Source organism: Chiloscyllium punctatum, chromosome 31, assembly GCF_047496795.1.
Source record: "Chiloscyllium punctatum isolate Juve2018m chromosome 31, sChiPun1.3, whole genome shotgun sequence".
Lineage (NCBI taxonomy): Eukaryota > Metazoa > Chordata > Chondrichthyes > Orectolobiformes > Hemiscylliidae > Chiloscyllium > Chiloscyllium punctatum.
The window spans coordinates 66,716,428-66,734,494 of NC_092769.1; the positions used below are offsets into that span (position 1 = coordinate 66,716,428).

The 18,067-nt window shown below is 51.1% G+C and overlaps 1 protein-coding gene across 1 annotated transcript; it reads left to right on the plus strand.

Moving 5' to 3' along the window:
- Positions 1-7,398: 7,398 nt before the first annotated feature.
- Positions 7,399-16,576, plus strand: arl2 (ADP-ribosylation factor-like 2). Its single transcript, XM_072550911.1, has 5 exons — positions 7,399-7,516; positions 10,278-10,388; positions 11,468-11,630; positions 13,566-13,646; positions 15,574-16,576. Exons 1-5 carry the CDS (start codon positions 7,452-7,454, stop codon positions 15,706-15,708), a joined length of 555 nt encoding a protein of 184 aa, XP_072407012.1. The 5' UTR covers positions 7,399-7,451; the 3' UTR covers positions 15,709-16,576.
- Positions 16,577-18,067: the final 1,491 nt, after the last annotated feature.

Here is an 18,067-nt window from a genome sequence, read left to right on the forward strand (position 1 = left end):
TATTTACAAAAGGGAATATGTCATCTTGCTGCGCTGACCAAAAGTTGTTTGTAGCCTGGAGTTGATGGCCAGTATAATGGTGCATTTAATTAGCTCCAGTGTGTGACTGTTTGCAGTTTTATTCCCTCACAAGGCCCCCTTCAGACAGTACGTGCCCAGAATCCGTAACCAGTCTGACTTTGAGGCAGTTTGCAAAGGGCACAGCTGTGCTTTGGCAGCAGTTAGTCTGGGTGACACTAGTGCAAATGAAACCGTCCATCATCAAGACAGTAACAGCAGTGTCTGAGGCTCCTTCCCACTGGGTGATTCAAGGCAATCAGAATGGCGCTCACGTGTCTGCAAGTTCTGTGTAATCAGATTCCTGCCACCTCTTATGTGCTGTGGCCCCAGCCTTTGCTGGATTAACCCTCCTGGTTTCAGCCTTTTCTCTGGGTCGCTCCCTTTTGGGAAGGGAATCTGTTTAGTTCCTGAGCTGTGCTAGCTCATTCTAACAGCCCGTACATAACAGTTTGATGTGCCGGAGCATCTCTGGTGCTCACCTGGTGGTTTGTTTGTGTTGGCTGTTGAGAAATAACCTGGTTCAGTTGCCAGTACACATCACGCCTGTGTGTGGTTATCTGCACAGCCAAGTGACCCTTTCAGGAGCTGGGCACAGAGCAGACATTCCTTGCCAACGGTATGTGGGAAGGGAGGTGGTCTGTGTTTCAGTTGTTTAAGCTGTCATTAAATCATGAGGAAGCCAACACCCTGAAACATTGAATGGTATAGGAAAAAAAGGAGCTATTTGAACTGTGCGCGCTATCCAATTACACTCATCGTTTTCCCCGACCCCTCACAACACACTTCCCCATGGTTTGGCAATTATTTGTTCCCTTCATGTCTTTCCCTTTCTTCCCCTGTTATGAAGGTGCCCTATTGAATTTGCTTTCACCGCCCTTTGTTGGGCAGGACTGACGCTGAATTATTGTTGGTCAGTCCATTCACCCACCCTCCAATACCGTGTGTGGGGCCTTTTGTAGGTTTGTTTCCCGCAGGTACCCCATCCGGTTCCCTTTTTGAAATTGCTCATCGTCTCTGCTTCTCTAACCCCCTCCCTTTTGGGACAGCACGTTCTGGGTCAATAAAGTTCCTTACACTAAACCTGTCTCCCCTCACCCGGTCCTTGTACTTCCAGTGAATGGAAGCCAATTTCCTAAATAAAAGTAGGATCCGATCAAATCTCCCCTCTATCTCCTTCACCCCCAGGATAGTGACTCTTGACTGTGGCTAAAATCCTTCATCCCTGAGACTGTTCTGGTCAGCCTCACTTTACACACTATGTTGAGATGGACAAGATTTGGGCCTCTTCTGGAGAACTGTCCAGGTCTGGTTGCCCTGTCGTATGAAAGATATTAAAGCTGGAAAGGGTTCATAAGATTTATAAGGATGTTGCTGGGAATGGAGGGTTTGAGTCAAAAGGAGAGGCTGCTTAGTCTGGGTCATCTTTCACTGGAGCGTAGGATGTTGAGAGATGACCTTTTTGGCGTTTATAAAATGAGGGGCATATAGATAAGGTGAATGGCAGGTGACTTTTGCCTCAGGTCGGGGATTTCAAGCCAGTGGGATATTTTTTAAGGTGAGAGGAGAGAGGTGTTTAAAGACGTGAGGGGCAATTTTGTTTAGTGGCTTTTATGTGGAATGACTTCAGAGGAAGTGGTGGATGCAGGTATACTCTCAATGTTTATAAGGCATTGAGATAAGTACATGGTAAAAACATGTTTGGTGGGATATGGGCTAAGTGCAGGCACATGGCACCAGTTTAGTTTGGAATTATGGTTGGCATGGATTGGTTGGACCAAAGGGTCTGTTTTCTTGCTGTGTGACTGACTGTTGGAAGACCTATCCTACTGAAGTGTGTGGCCGATTTGCTTCATCCTGCTTGGTCTGTATGGGCATCTGGAATTCCAATACCCCGTCTTTCGTGTCAAACCTTCCCCCGCCTGTCTTATGATGCTCCCCCTGTACCACAGAGCAACATGCATCCCTTGAATTGGGCTTGGAGATCTACAAGGGTTTTATTTTCTCTCACACACCAGTTTCCACCTTTTCCCTTCAGAATCCTCTCCCTGTCCAGAAACCCAAGTGGGGAGGAGCCCAGCTGTTGTAATGAATGCTAGGGGCATTGTAAGATGACCAAATAGCGAAGGGGAATGTTAAGGTGGGGTAGGGGTGATAATGAGGTAACTAAAGTAGAGGGGTGAAATAATGCATCCAGCCCTTGCAGTGTTCCCCTCACTGAATGCTTTGATAATAGTGTTCACTCCAACACCCAGGTAAAACAAACCACCGCAAAGGAGCAGGCAGTTGGAATTTGGATGGCCAACTGCCTAAGGAAGTGCTTTTTAAAAAAAATTATATCAGGTTGCTGCAGGTAGACCACCATTTTCTTTCTGCAAACTTCCACCTTACTTGTGTAACCGATTGAACAACTAATGAAATACTGGCACTGCCCACTAGGGGCAGTACAACAGCAACATTGGGGGATGAGGGAGGGGTTTAAATTAAACTGAAGTTGGAGGGTTTGATAACGCACTCCAAACCCTGTGTTGCCTACTTGTCTCTGAAAGTTTCTAGGGTATTGGCGGGTATTATGCGCTTCTTTAAGGACACCCAAGTCCATTGTGAAGACGAGGCAGCTTGGGCTCGGGCACTGGAAATCGTGAAACAGCTGCCAAGTTTCAAAGAAACACAAATGTAAGTGGGAAGGGAATGAACAAGGGGACCAATATTGAGTCAAGATTAAGAATGAATAACTTCAGTGGGGAAGGAACCGCCGACAATGATGGGTCTGCCAATTTAAAACATGGGAGTGGGCTGCATGGGGTTGGGATCTGAGGTAGGAAGCCAAAAAGGGGAGATCTCGGAGTGGAGGTTTGTGTCAGTCCTGGAAGTAACGGCCTGATGTGCAATGATGGGGTCCTGAACCAGGGGCTCCAGCTTAATGTTGCAGGATACAAATGCTATAGGAAGAATAGAAAGGGGGAGAAGAGAGGAGGGGGTAGCAGCATTTTTGATAAGAGATAACATTGCACTGTACTTGAGGATATTCCTGGGCATGTGTCTGAGGAAGTTATTTGGGTGAAACTGAGAAAGAACAAAGGAATGGTCACCTTTAATAGCATTGTGTATAGACTTCCCTGACTATAGTCAGTGGGGAAATTGAGAAACAAATTTGAGAGATCTCATGTATCTCTAAGAATAATCGGGTGGTACTGGTAGGGGATTTTAACTCCCCAAACATAGATTGGGGCTGCCATAGTGTTAAAGGTTTAGAGGGAGAGGAATTTAAGTGCATGGAGGAAAATTTGCTGATTCAATGTGTGGATGTACTGACTAGAGAAGGTGCACAACTTGACCTACTCTTGGTAAATAAGGCGGGGCGGGTGACTGAGATGTCATTGGAGGACAATACTTCTATTGGTTTTCAAATAGTGGTGGAAAAGAATAGACTGGATCTCAAAATTGAAGTTCTAAACTGGAGGAAGGCCAGTTTTGACGGTATCGGGCAAGAACTTTCAAAAGTTGATTTGGAGAAAGAAACTTGCAGGTAAAACCTTCAAAAATGAGGTAATGAGAGTCCGGAGACAGTATGTTCCTGTTAGGGTGAAAGGCAAGGTTGGTAGATGTAGGGAATGCTGGATGACGAGAGAAGGTGAGGGTTTGGTTAAGAAAAAGGACCGATCAGGTGAATCCTTGGAGTATAAAGCCAGTAGGAGTATGGAAGAACCTCGATTATCTGAACGAGATGGGCGGGCATTTTTTTTGGATAATCAACCGTGCATGAGCCCCTGCCCCCCAACCCTGTCCAAAACTGCCCATCCTCTCTGGGGCAGCCAGACTGGACGCCAACAACAAGACTGCTGCTGCCTTTGTGGGGTAAGTCTCCAACCAGCACACAGACATACACAGCCATAGCCCCACACCCACACAACTTTTTACTGCAACTTTTTGACACAGGACAATGCTGGAGAGGTCATCTGGGGAAGGGGGGATTAGGGTACACCCCTCTGTAGAACTCCAGGGAAAGTGCGGGGAGAAAGAGAAGGCGGGAGGTCAGTCATTTGGAAACGGTGCCTGTTTAATCACTAAACAAAAGATGCAATCAGTGTTGGAAACACGTCTTTAAGGTAATGTTTGTATCGGGACCTCGAGAAAATTGATATTCGGATAATTGAGGTTCCTCTGTGTACTTAAGAGGGAAATCAGGACAGCAAAAAGGGGACATGAGAGTGCTTTGGCAAATAGGATTAAGGAGAATCCAAAGGGATTCTATAGATGCATTAAGGACGAAAGGGTAACTAGGGAGAGAACAGGGCCCCTCAAAGATCAACAAGGCAGCCTTTGTAAGGAACTGCTGGAGAATGGGGGGTGGGGGGTGGGTGGGGGTGGGGGGGGGGGGGGGAGGATACTAAACGAGTATTTTGCATCAGTGTTTGTTGTGGAGAAGGACATGAAAGATATAGAATGTGAGGGAATAGATGGTGACCACTTAAAATGTCCATGTTACAGAGGAGGAAGTGCTGGATGTCTTAAAATGTGTAAAAGTGGATAAATCCCCAGGACCTGATCAGGTGTACCCTAGAGCTCTGGGAAGCTGGGAAAGTGATTGATAGGCACCTTACTAAGAAATTTGTATCATTGATAGTCACAAGTGAGGTGCCAGAAGACTGAAGGTTAGCTAATGTGGTGCTACAATTTAAGAAAGATGGTAAGGAAAAGCCAGGGAACTATAAACCGGTGAGCCTGACATTGGTGGTGGGCAAGTTTTTAGAGGGAGTCAGGATTTACATGTATTTGGAAAGGCAAGGACTCATTAGGATAGTCAACGTGACTTTGTGTGGGAAATCATGCCTGACAAACATAATTGAGCTTTTTTGACAAAGTAATGAAGAGGTTTGATGAGGACAGAGAGGTGGACACAATCTACGTGGGCTTTGTTTAAAAATCTCGCAACACCAGGTTATCGTCCGACAGATTTATTTGGAAGCACTAACTTTGAAAGTGCTGCTCCTTTATTGGGTGATTGGGGAGCCGGATCATAAGACACAGAATTTACAGCAAAAAATTACATTGTCATGCAACAGAAATGATACATTGAACAAACCCAGATTGTTGTTAGGTCTTTTGTCTTTTGGAATAGGTTACAGGTTTCGGTTCATTAATATGTAAATTCCAGAACTTTTAAGTTACATTCTCGAGATAACTTAAGTTTTTCTCCAAAAAAAGTGATATCTCAGCTCCAACAATGCATTAATGGTGTGAGGTTAGAGTCTGTCTATATCCCAATCTTGAGGCAGACTGGTTTTATTTCCATAGTGGGATTTACAAAATATTACATGGATCGACTGCCTGCACAATCTGCAGACATTATTTGAGCAAAATAGAATGTATCTGCAAAGACAAGTTCACCCCATTGACTTATGTGTGTGTGTGTGTGTGTGTGTGTGTGTGCGCATGAGAGAGCGCGTGTGCGCGCACGTCATGGAGTATAAGAGGGTGCGTGTGTGGGGGTTGTGTGTGTGTGTGTGTGTGTATAGTGTAGTGGGGTCACCTGTAGTGTGACATCAACCCAAGATGCCAGTCGAAGCCATCCTCATGGATACTGAACCTGGCTATCAGCCTCTGCTCAGCCACTTTGCGTTGTTGCCTATCCCAAAGTCTGGCTTGGAGAATGGTCACCTGAATGTCCCTGACAGCTGAAGTGTTCCCCGACTGGTGATTGTTGTGTGGTGTCCATTCCTCCGTTGTCATAGCATTGGCTTGGTCTCATCAGCGTACCATGCCTCGGGGCATCCTTGCCTGCAGCGTATGAGATAGACAATGTTGGCCAAGTCACATGAGTACCTACAGCGTACGCAGCGGGTGGTGTCCCCATGTGTAATGGTGGTATCCACGTCGACACTCTGATACATCTTGCAGTGGTTGCCATGACAGGGTTGTACAGTGTGGTGATCGATTTTTATCCTGAAGGCTGGGCAGTTTGCTGTGAACAATAGTTTCTTTGAGGTTTGGCAGTCGATTAAAGGTGAGAAGTAAAGGTTTAGAGAAGGCTTTGGTGAGGTGCTTATCTGCAGCCTGCAACACCTTATCACTGAGAAGAACACTAGTTTTTCAGATCCCAAGAAGTAATACCCGATTGGTTGCATCCCGCCTCCTGAGGGGGTCATCACGGTTTCTCGCTATGGCACGTCGGAACTGGCAATCGATGAACTGAGCATCGTCCCCTGTTGTTATGGAATTCAGTAAGGTACTTGACAAGGTTCCTCATGGTAAACTGGTGAGCAAGGTTAGATCACATTGAATACAGGGCGAACTAGCCATTTGGAAACACAACCGGCTCGAAAGTACAATACCGAGGGTGGTGACGGAGGGTTGCCTTTCACCTGAAGGCCTGTGACCAGTGGAGTGCCACAAGGATCGGTGCTGGGTCCACTACTTTTTGTCATTTTATACAAATGATTTGGATGTAAACATAGGAGATACCGTTAGTAAGTTTACCAATAACACCAAAATTAGTGGTTTTGTGCAATTCTGGTCTCTCTCTTATCGAAAAGATGTTGTGAAACTTGAAAAGGTTCAGAAAAGATTTACAAGGATGTTGCCAGGGTTGGAGGGTCTGAGCTACAGGGAGAGGCTGAACAGGCTGGGGCTGTTTTCCCTGGAGCGTCGGAGGCTGAGGGGTGACCTTATAGAGGTTTATAAAATCATGAGGGACATGGATAGGATAAATAGGCAAAGTCTTTTCCCTGGGGTCGGGGAGTCCAGAACTGGCTGGCATGGCCTTTGGAGGGTTGGTGTGGTCTTGATGGACCCAATGGACTGCCCCCATACACTGTGCTGCAGCAAAGTGTAGTTGAGGCTCTGGTATGATCATATTGAATTGCTCGATAGGCTGAGTGGCCTATTGTTGCTCCTGCTGCTTATGTTGCTTCTGTCCCAGGAGCTCGCTCTATTATTATTCAGAGGAATGGCACATCCCATTCTGTTACACTTGCCCCACACAGAGCGCGCTGGTTCTTGAAGATGCACTGCAATCGCCGAGCTGTGAGTGGCGCTGTGGTACTTGTTCCCGGTCGACTGGGGCTCTTCTTGCACCGCGTCGCACCCTTGTTGGCGGTAACCAAGGGGCGGGCGGGAGGCGAAACCAATCGGGGAACAGGCGCGAGGCGATTGACAGAACGCTTGTCCAATCGGTGATGGCATTCGGCTAGGGGACGGGTGATTGACAGATACAGCGGCCAAACGAATGCGGCAGAGGACAGGCATTGGGGAAGGGGGTAAAGCATCGCCGTCCAATAGGGAGCGTGAGCCGCGCCGGCTCCGCGTCCGATTGGGGCAGGGCGTTTGGGGAGGCGGGGTTTAAGGCAAGGGTGTCGGCGCATGCGCGGAGCGCGGCTGATCGATGCTGGGGGATGGGGCTCCTGAGCATCCTGAAGAAAATGAAGCAGAAAGAGCGGGAGGTGCGGCTCCTGATGCTGTATCCTGAGCACGGAGACAAACCGGGGGCAGATGGGGGGGTAGGAGGTGGGGGTTGGGGGGGAGTGGGGAGTGGGGAGTGGGGGTTGGGGGGGGTGGGGGGGACTGGGGGGGGTAGGGGGTGGGCGGGAGAGTGGGGGGTGGGGGGGACTGGGGGGGGTAGGGGGTGGGGGGGAGAGTGGGGGGTGGGGGGGACTGGGGGGGGTAGGGGGTGGGGGGGAGAGTGGGGGGTGGGGGGGAGAGTGGGGGGTGGGGGGGACTGGGGGGGGTAGGGGGTGGGGGGGACTGGGGGGGGTAGGGGGTGGGGGGGACTGGGGGGGTAGGGGGTGGGGGGGACTGGGGGGGGTGGGGGGGGGGAGGGTGGGGGGGACTGGGGGGGGTAGGGGGTGGGGGGGAGAGTGGGGGGTGGGGGGGACTGGGGGGGGTAGGGGGTGGGGGGGAGAGTGGGGGGGACTGGGGGGGTGGGGGGGACTGTGGGGACTGGGGGGGTAGGGGGTGGGGGGGACTGGGGGGGTGGGGGGTGGGGGGGACTGGGGGGGTGGGGGGTGGGGGGGAGAGTGGGGGGTGGGGGGGACTGGGGGGGTAGGGGGTGGGGGGTAGGGGGTGGGGGAGAGAGTGGGGGGTGGGGGGGACTGGGGGGGTAGGGGGTGGGGGGGAGAGTGGGGGGTGGGGGGGACTGGGGGGGTAGGAGGTGGGAGGGCGGGGTAGGAGGTGGGGGGGAGAGTAGGAGGTGGGGGGTGGGGGGGACTGGGGGGGTAGGAGGTGGGAGGGCAGGGGAGGTAGGGGGTGGGGGAGTTGGGGGGGGTACTGGGGGAGGTGGGAGGTGCTGGGTGGGTACTGGGCGGTGGGGTTACAGGGAGGTGGGAGGAAAGGATACGGGGGTTAGAAGGGAGGTGGGGGTACGGGGGGTAGGAGGTAGGGGTCTGGAGGTGGGCGGTGGAGTCCAGGGGTTTAGGATGGAGCGTACAGGGGGAGGGAGGTTGGGGTCCAATGGGAGTAAGGGTCCAGGAGGTGGGAGGGTTTGTGGGGATGGGGAGGAGTTGGGGGTCCAAGGGGAGGGATCGTGTGGGAGAAGGAGGATGGAGGTGCAGCGGAAGGGATTGTATGGGAGGAGGGATTGTACAGGAGGAGGGAAAGATGGGGGTCCGGGGGAGGGATTGTAAGGGAGGAGGGAAAGATGTTCCGGGGGAGGGATTGTATGGGAGGAGGGAAAGATGGGAGTCCAGGGGGAGGGTGGGTACAGGAGGAGGGAGATGGTGGTCTAGAGGTGGGAGGATACTGGAGGAGAGCATTTGGGGAGAGTTTGAGCGGTCTGGGTTGAGTGGGAGGGGTTTGGGGTCAGTTAGAGCAGTGCAGGGATAGTGAGGGTGGGGACTGGGGTGAGTGAGTGTGGAGCAATGATAGTGTTGGTAGGGATCTGGAGGAAAATAAGTCCATCAAGGGTGAGGGGTTTGGGATGAGCGAGCAGGGTCTAGGAAGAGTGGGAGAAATGTGATGATAGTGAGCAGGATCTGGGGTGAGTGAGTCTCGTCCAGTGATAGTGAGGGGATGGATCTGGAGGAGTGTGGGTGCGGCTGGGATGAGGGGCAGGTTCTGGGGAGAATGAACTGGATCTGTGCAGCTAAAAGGGAGGCAGAGTGTGGGCAATGGGAAGAACGGATACAGTCTTGGGAAGAGGGAGCAGGGATGAGACCTTGGGAGGGAGTGGGCGGTAGGGAATGGATGAGGTCATGAGGTGAATCAGCAGGACCTGGGGAGGGGGAGATAGAGTGGGAAAGAGGAAAATATGTGTCCTCTGGAGGAGGGAAATAGTGCGATTGTGGTTTGAGTATTTGGGAGAGGACTCGGGACAGGACCTGGACTGAGGTTTTGGAGTGAATTGGTTATGTCAAACTGGGACTAGCTTTGGCTCAGACAGTCCAATTCTGCCCCACAGATATGGTGAGCAGGGCCCTGGCAGGTAATTCCTGTTTGTCCAGTGGTGTGTGTTTGACTGAGTAAAATGGAGAGGGAGACAATATTCTTCCAGCTTCCTGTCCCTGACTCCTAGCTGCCTGTCCCTGATGGCCTGAATGGAGAGTCCTACACCCTGTTTCTAGGTTCCCGGTCCGGCACTCCAAATGCAACTCAGTGGGCCAAAGCCTTTATTATATCCAGCTCCTCCTCTGTTCCTGAGTCGCTGCCTGACTCTGGGGGACCCCTGCCTCAGAAAGGATAGGTTGGCTGGTTGATTTGGGAGTGGGGGAAGGTACAGCGCAGGTTCATCAGAATTTCCCCTGGATTAAAGGGTTAAGTTGTGTGGTGGGAGGGCGGGGGGAGTGCAGGGAGGGAGGTGGGTGAATGTCAGGTAGTATTCCTCACATAAACAGGTGTGGAAATCTCCCAGGCAAACAAAGCTGGCAGTGAGATTGGGATTATTGTCCAGTTTGGGGGTTATGGAACCAAGACAGATGGGTGGAATTTAAGGACACAGACGGATTGTCAGTTGGCAAAAATTGGTAGTTGGAATGTAATGTGGGTTGGCAGCAACGATGGGGGACCCTAATATTATTTAAGTAACTGGTAACGCATTTGTACTCTGAGCGGGACTCGTTCAGAATCAAAGTTCTCATGCTCGATGTGGACAGTGGGTCCTATAACCCAGAAACCGTCGATTTCTCCCTTCTCCAGTTCTCCCTCCTCCCTCTACCCCCACTCCAGCCGGTGGGATAAGATAGGCACCAACACGTTACTGTCCTTGCTCTCCCTTAACACACGGCCAGTGGGCTAGACAATGCCGGCAAGACTACCATCCTCAAAAAGTTCAATGGAGAAGATATCGACACCATCTCGCCCACACTGGGATTCAACATTAAGACCCTGGAGCACAGAAAGTAAGATTTACGGAGCCGCGGTTTCACTGTCTAATCCAACGGGGTTTCGGAGAATGGTATTAACTCACTCTGGGGAATTGTACAGAGAAAAGTCAGATGAGGGTTCTCCCCTCGTAGATCAACACATTCCCTTCTTCTCAGGACAGGACACCCACACATGCTATTGGGAATCGGCTACCACATGGAGGTCGGGTACTCTCAGAAGCTTGTCCTGCTTTCCCATCCCTTTGCGACACAGCCACGGCACGCTGTGAGTCTTGCTGATGTAAAAAAAAACATGCTTCCAAATCTTTTTGTCTTGCACTGGCCAGGACAGATACAAGAATGCCAGATTTCAGAGGGAACAGTCATTTCATAGATCATCATAGAATCCCTCCAGTGTGGAAACAGGCCCTTCGGCCCAACAAGTCCACTTCAAAGAGTAACCCACCCAAACCCATTCCCCATCACTCTACATTTACCCCTGACTAATGCACCTGGCCTGCACATCCCTGGACACTATGGGACAATTTAGCACGGCCAATCCACCCTAACCTGCACATCCCTGGACACTGTGGAACAATTTAGCACGGCCAATCCACCCTAACCTGCACATCCCTGGGCACTATGGGACAATTTAGCACGGCCAATCCACCCTAACCTGCACATCTTTGGACTGTGGGAGGAAACCGGAGCACCCGGAGGAAACCCCACGCAGACATGAGGGAGAACATGCAAACTCCACACAGACAGTCACCCGAGGGTGGGATCGAACCTGGGACCCTGGTGCTGTGAGGCAGCAGTGCTAACCCACTGAGCCACCGTGCTGCCAAATTTGACTTGTATGAGAAGAGTGATTGGCAAATTGTCTGCCAAGGGGAGTGCCCCAGGAAACCAGCACCACCCCTCATCCCCCCGCTGGTCTTTATCAATGTCCCAAATGTGAACATGTATAACCTCCAAGCAGGTGCAGCTGAGCCATGTCACCAGTCTGAGGCTTATCATTATTTGGTTGTGAGTGCCGTTGTTCGTGCACTCTCGATTGAGCAGCCAATGCTGTCCGATCGGTCTCTGTGACAAGATCCTTTTCCCTTCCCCAGTTTCAAACTCAATATCTGGGATGTGGGAGGTCAGAAGTCATTGCGATCGTACTGGAGGAACTACTTTGAGAGCACAGATGGTCTAATCTGGGTGGTGGACAGTGCCGATCGGTTGCGACTGGACGACTGTAGAAGCGAGCTCTCCGTCCTACTACAGGAAGAGGTACAAACCTGATCATCTGGGTGGTGGTGCGCAAGGGTGCAGGTTGGGAAATCGAAGATTGCCTGGGACTTGGGCTACAGGATCTTCTGAAAGGCAGGGTTGTCCTTTGTGCAACTCACTGGTCACCAGTTGGGACCAGGCTTGGGAATCTGTTCAGCCCAAATCGGACAGGCTTGAGTTTATAGGGCAACGTTCCCCAGTCACATACAGTCTGAAGGTTAGGGCTGGTGGAACGCCCTGCTGTCGGTGGGTCAGTGCTGAGGGAGCGCCGCACTGTCGGTGGGTCAGTGCTGAGGGAGCGCCGCACTGTCGGAGGGTCAGTGCTGAGGGAGCGCCGCACTGTCGGAGGGTCAGTGCTGAGGGAGCGCCGCACTGTCGGAGGGTCAGTGCTGAGGGAGCGCCGCACTGTCGGAGGGTCAGTGCTGAGGGAGCGCCGCACTGTCGGAGGGTCAGTGCTGAGGGAGCGCCGCACTGTCGGAGGGTCAGTGCTGAGGGAGCGCCGCACTGTCGGAGGGTCAGTGCTGAGGGAGCGCCGCACTGTCGGAGGGTCAGTGCTGAGGGAGCGCCGCACTGTCGGAGGGTCAGTGCTGAGGGAGCGCCGCACTGTCGGAGGGTCAGTGCTGAGGGAGCGCCGCACTGTCGGAGGGTCAGTGCTGAGGGAGCGCCGCACTGTCGGAGGGTCAGTGCTGAGGGAGCGCCGCACTGTCGGAGGGTCAGTACTGAGGGAGCGCCGCACTGTCGGAGGGTCAGTGCTGAGGGAGCGCCGCACTGTCGGAGGGTCAGTGCTGAGGGAGCGCCGCACTGTCGGAGGGTCAGTACTGAGGGAGCGCCGCACTGTCGGAGGGTCAGTACTGAGGGAGCGCCGCACTGTCGGAGGGTCAGTGCTGAGGGAGCGCCGCACTGTCGGAGGGTCAGTACTGAGGGAGCGCCGCACTGTCGGAGGGTCAGTGCTGAGGGAGCGCCGCACTGTCGGAGGGTCAGTGCTGAGGGAGCGCCGCACTGTCGGAGGGTCAGTGTGGGGGGAGCACTGCGCTTGTCATGTCAGTGCACCTTGTGATTGGTTGTGATTAAAGGGGAGGCACTATGTGTTGGCTGTTAAGTACAGTCAGAGGAATGTTTCTTAAACAAAAGGACTGGCATGTGTATAGATGTCCCCCCTCTCTCCCCCCCCCCCCCCCCCCCCCCCAAAGAAAAACCAAACATACACCCAATGTTGATTTAGCCAGCTATCTCTGGGGACGTACTAAGCTGTGCCTGAGTTGCTCTGGCTTGGTGGCCCTGCGTTGGTACTGAGGGACCTGTGGGGTGCGGGTAGCAGGGCAGTGGGTTTTGGGGCTGGGCTACGGGTGTTAGAGGTGACAGATATCTGCTGACACCCTCTGTCTGTGAACATAGTGGGCGGCACGGTGGCACGGTGGTTAGCACTGCTGCCTCACAGCGCCAGAGACCCGGGTTCAATTCCCGCCTCAGGCAACTGTCTGTGTGGAGTTTGCACATTCTCCCCGTGTCTGCGTGGGTTTCCTCCGGGTGCTCCGGTTTCCTCCCACAATCCAAAGATGTGTAGGTCAGGTGAATTGGCCATGCTAAATTGTGTTAGGTAAGGGGTAGATGTAGGGGTATGGGTGGGTTGCGCTTCGGTGGGGCGGTGTGGACTTGTTGGGCTGAAGGGCCTGTTTCCACACTGTAACGTAATCTATAATCTATAGTCTGTGAACATCTGACCAGTCTTCTGAAAGTGAAGACTGTGGTCCTGAACGCGAAGCCTTTCACAGCTGAATACCCCATGTCACATGCCAAAGAAAAGGATGGTAGCTTGGCTCAGAGTGTAGGAGAGCTGCCTGCTCCTGTGGAAGGTTTCACGTCCTCTGACCGACTCTTTGCAGTGTCAAATATTGTTTAACAACTCTCTGTGATCTGCTTCCTCTTTATGTACAGCGTCTGGCTGGAGCTACTCTCTTAGTGTTCGCCAACAAGCAGGATCTGCCTGGAGCACTGACCTCAGATGCCATTAAAGATGTAAGAGCTGGTTTGGACAATGTTTTCACGCGCACGGGGGCCTCTGAGCAGACAGAGCCACCCTGTTTTCTGTCTTCCCATCTGCAGGCCCATTATCACAATCCTTGCCTTGTATTCAGTCAGTTGAGCCCTTTCAACCCTTAATCGATTTCCTCCTCTCCTTTTCCTCCAAAGGCCTTCAAACACCCAACCCCATCCCCCCACCTTTTTCAAAATACAGCATTCATTTGCTCAGCAATGACTTTTCGGGTATTCAATGGCCTCAGCTTCACTTGCCTGCCCTCCCACAGTAACCCTTAATTCATTTATTGTACAAAAACATATCTATCTTAGCTTTAAAAAACACTTACTGAAGTCGTGTCAATTACTTCACTGGGCAGGGAATTCCACAGATTCATAACCCTCTGGGTGAAGGCGTTCCTTCTCAATTCAATCTGAAACCTGCTCCCCCTCATTTTGAGGTTGTGCCCTCTTGTCCTAGTTTCACCCACCAGTGGAAACATTCCTCTCTACATCTATCTTATGTATTCCTTTCATTACTTTATATGTTTCTAATGTTTCTATAAGATTCTCTCCTCTCTCTCCCCCCCCACCCCCATTCATCCAAATTCCAATGAATATAATCCCAGTCTACTCAGTCTCTCCTCATAAGCCAACCCCCTCATCTCCGGAATCAACCTGGTGAACCTCCTCTGCACCCCCTCCAGTGCCAGGACATCCTTTCTCAAGTAAGGAGACCAAAACTGCACACAGTACTCCAGGTGTGCCCTCACCAGCACCCTATACAGCTGCAACATAACCTCCCTGCTTTTAAAATCAATCCCTTTAGCAATGAAGGACAAACTTCCATTTGCTTTCCTAATTACCTGTTGTACCCACAGACCAGGTCCCTCTGCATAGCAGCATGCTGAAACTTTTTAACCATTCAAGTAACAGTCCTTAATTCCACCCGCCCATTCACTTAAAGCATCTATGTTCTTCTGCACACTCATCTTCGTGTCATGTGCACACTTTGACACACTACAGGTAGTCCCCAACTGCAAATCATCTCTGTAAATTGTGAATAATTGTGATCCCAATGCTGATCCCTGAGGCACACCACTAGTTACTGATTGCCAGCCAGATGACAACCAAATAATCAGCCTTCCTGATTATTTTCTGACTGTGTTCAGGACACTTTAATGATCGGTTTACCAGGACCCCCAAAGTCTCTGTGGTCCTCCATCACTTCAAGCCTTTCCCATTTACAAAGACCACCGTTCTACCTCTTTTAGCTCCAAAGTGAACGATGTCACATATAACCCCATGGAATTCAATTTACCTCTGTTTCACTGAATTTCTTCGCACTTCCTTATCATTTGCACTGTGCACAATATCATTGGAAAATGTAGATATGTGATTCCCCCATCCCATCATCTTGAATTGTTAGTAAAGGCAATGAAGAGCTGAGGTCTCAAAACAGATCCTATAGAACTCCATTCCTTATATCCTTCTGGTTAGAGCCTGATCATTCACCACCCCAACCCCACTCCACCCAACTCTCTTGTCTCCTGTCACTCAGCCAGTGTGTGAAGAACGTATATGAACAGGAGTGAGTCTGAAGTGCTCACCCAACCCTCTGAAATCTCCACGCTCCTCTAATCTGGCCCCTTCAGCGTCCTCTCAATTCCCGTCATTATCACCATTTCAGGAGCTGTGCTGGCCTGGCTCCCTAAACTCTGGAGTTCCCTCCCTAAACCTCTCCCCTTCTCCTCCTCCGAAGTGCCAGTTTCTTTTGGTCTCCTGTCAAAATATACCGCTGCGTGGCTTGCCGTGAAATGTTTGGGACGTTTCATTCTGTGAGAGTCACTTGGTTGATTGCAAATTGTCGTTGATGTGTTTTTCTCACACCTCCTAACACCCTCCTTACCTTCACTTGGTTTCACAGACGCTGGACCTTGACAGTATTAAGACCCACCATTGGTGTATCCGAGACTGCAGCGCAGTGACTGGGGAGAACCTGCTGGCCGGAATTGACTGGCTGATGGACGACATATCCTGCCGGATATTTACTGCGGACTGACACCGCTACCCCAGCTCCCCACACCCCCCCCTCCCCCTCCCTCTGTCACTACAGCACCGCCCCCACCTATCCCAATGAGATTGTCTCACAGGCCGTCTGATACCTGCTGTGTTTGGTTTGTATTTTGAGAGATGGGAGAGTACTGGATGGTATAAACAGAGTTTGAACGCGGCGGCTAACGTCCTGAACGCCGGGAGTAGAGAAATGTCATCTGGGAAAATGTTCGCTTTGATAAAATGTAAATGTCTTTTCTTGTGGACATGGGGACACAGTTCTGGATCACTTCCGTCACAAACTCCACTTGGTTTCACAGGCCTGTTGTGGCAAAGATGGTCACTTTCATTTCTGAGCAGTGTTCGGGATGCCTGTACCGATGCGATAGGACCATCTCTCTCCCTTTATTGAACCATCCTTTTTTTCCAGCTGTCTCTATCTGTCTCTCGCCCCCTTCTTCCCTGTGCTTTCCAACCTGCCAGTCCATTTCTCCCACTGACTCCCTCTCCCATCCTTCTTCCTCCTGTCGCATACCCTCCCCACCCTTCCTTTACCTCCCTGACCCTCCCTGTCACTTATCTGATACCTCCTCTCTCCCCCACCTCTCCCTTTACCTCCCTGCCCCATCACTTTGTTTGTGGGTGTGGTGATTTGTGCCGCGCGGTCTTGCCTAGGGTGCCTCCTGTTGGCATTTTGTCGCTCATTTGTGTTTTGAGCCCAGTTTCCGTGGCAACTGTGGGGAGGCCCGAGTCCACCAGCAGTGGTGATCAGAACGTGGGAAGGGCACTGACGACTTTGTTTGTATTGTCTTGCTGGTTAACTCTTGTTTAAATTATTTTACAGTGCAGCACATTACATTTAAAGAAAAACAGAACTGGCCTCTCTGTGTTGAATCATTCCATGTTGTGTACGTTCGCCAATGAACTGTTGGCATTAAGTCATTCACCAAGTCAGTGTTCGACAGAAATTCTGCGTCTCATTCCTCCCCCGAACTCCCTCGCCCTGAGTGTTTCTAAGGTTGAGACTTCTCCCGGGGAATTTGGCCCCTTGAGCGGGGGAGGGGAGCTTTCGCTCCAACAACTTTTTGACCGTTGTTCTGCACACTTTGCCACCTCTGTGATTATCTTGTCTTCTTCATATTGCCCAGAGATTGAACCCCTCTGTTAATTAAAACCAAACACCCAGAAAAGGGTGGCACGGTGGCTCAGTGGGTTAGCCCTGCTGCCTCACATCGCCAGGGACCCAAGTTCGATTCTACCCTCTGGTGACTGTGTGGAGTTTGCACATTCTATCCTTGTGTCTGGGTGGGGTTTCCTCCAGGTAGCTCTGGTACCCCCCTCCCACAGTCTAAAGATAATAGGTTCGGGTGGATTAGCCATGATAAATTACCCATTGCATTCAGAGACGTGCATGTTAGGCGCATTAGTCTGCGGTAAATGTAGAGTAATAGGGTAGGGGGAATGGATTTGGGTGGGATACTCTTCAGAGGGTCAGTGTGGACTTGTTGGGCCGAAGGGCCTGTTTCCACACTGTAGGGATTCTATAACTCTATGTGTAAGTAGGCCATTCAGCCATTGAATTGCTGTCCCATTCAGTGGCTGGTCTGACTTGGTTAATATTTGCAGTTTGAATCCTCACTCCAGCCTTCACTGCAGACCCCAGGACACTGAAGGGTCCCAGCGTTCTGTGAGGCACTGCCTGTAACCTCTTAGGGCGGCACGGTGGCTCAGTGGTTAGCACTGCTGCTTCACAGCACAAGGGATCCGGGATCGATTCCAGCCTCGGGCAACTGTCTGTGTGAGGTTGCACATTCTCCCCGTGTCTGTGTGGGTTTTTTCTGGGTGTTCCAGTTTCCTCCCACAATCCAAATATGTGCACATCAGGTGAATTGGTCATGCTAAATTGTCTGTAGTGTTAGGTGCATTAGGCAAGGGTAAATACAGGGTCGAGATGGGTTACTCTTCGGAGGGTCGGTGTAGACTTGTTGGACCGAAGGGCCTGTTTCCACACTGTAGGGAATCTAATCTAATCTAAAAACTCGCCTCACCTCATAATCTGTTGCAATGTGTGAGTGACAGAGAACTCTTAATTTCCACTATTTAAAGAAAAATAATTTATTTTCCTCACTCTAATAGTGAACACTAAGCAAAACCACTAACAAACTGAACACGCTCTCCCTTAACTGAACACAATCCTATTAACATGCTGTTCCAGTAACCCACTATTTAAACACTACATTAACTTAATCTCAAGTCCACAGAGTCTCTGTCATCTCCACTTTCTTCACTTTTCAGTCTTCTGAGCTCCCTGGGTCGTCGTTTTGCTTGACAATAGACAATAGATGCAGGAGTAGGCCATTCTGCCC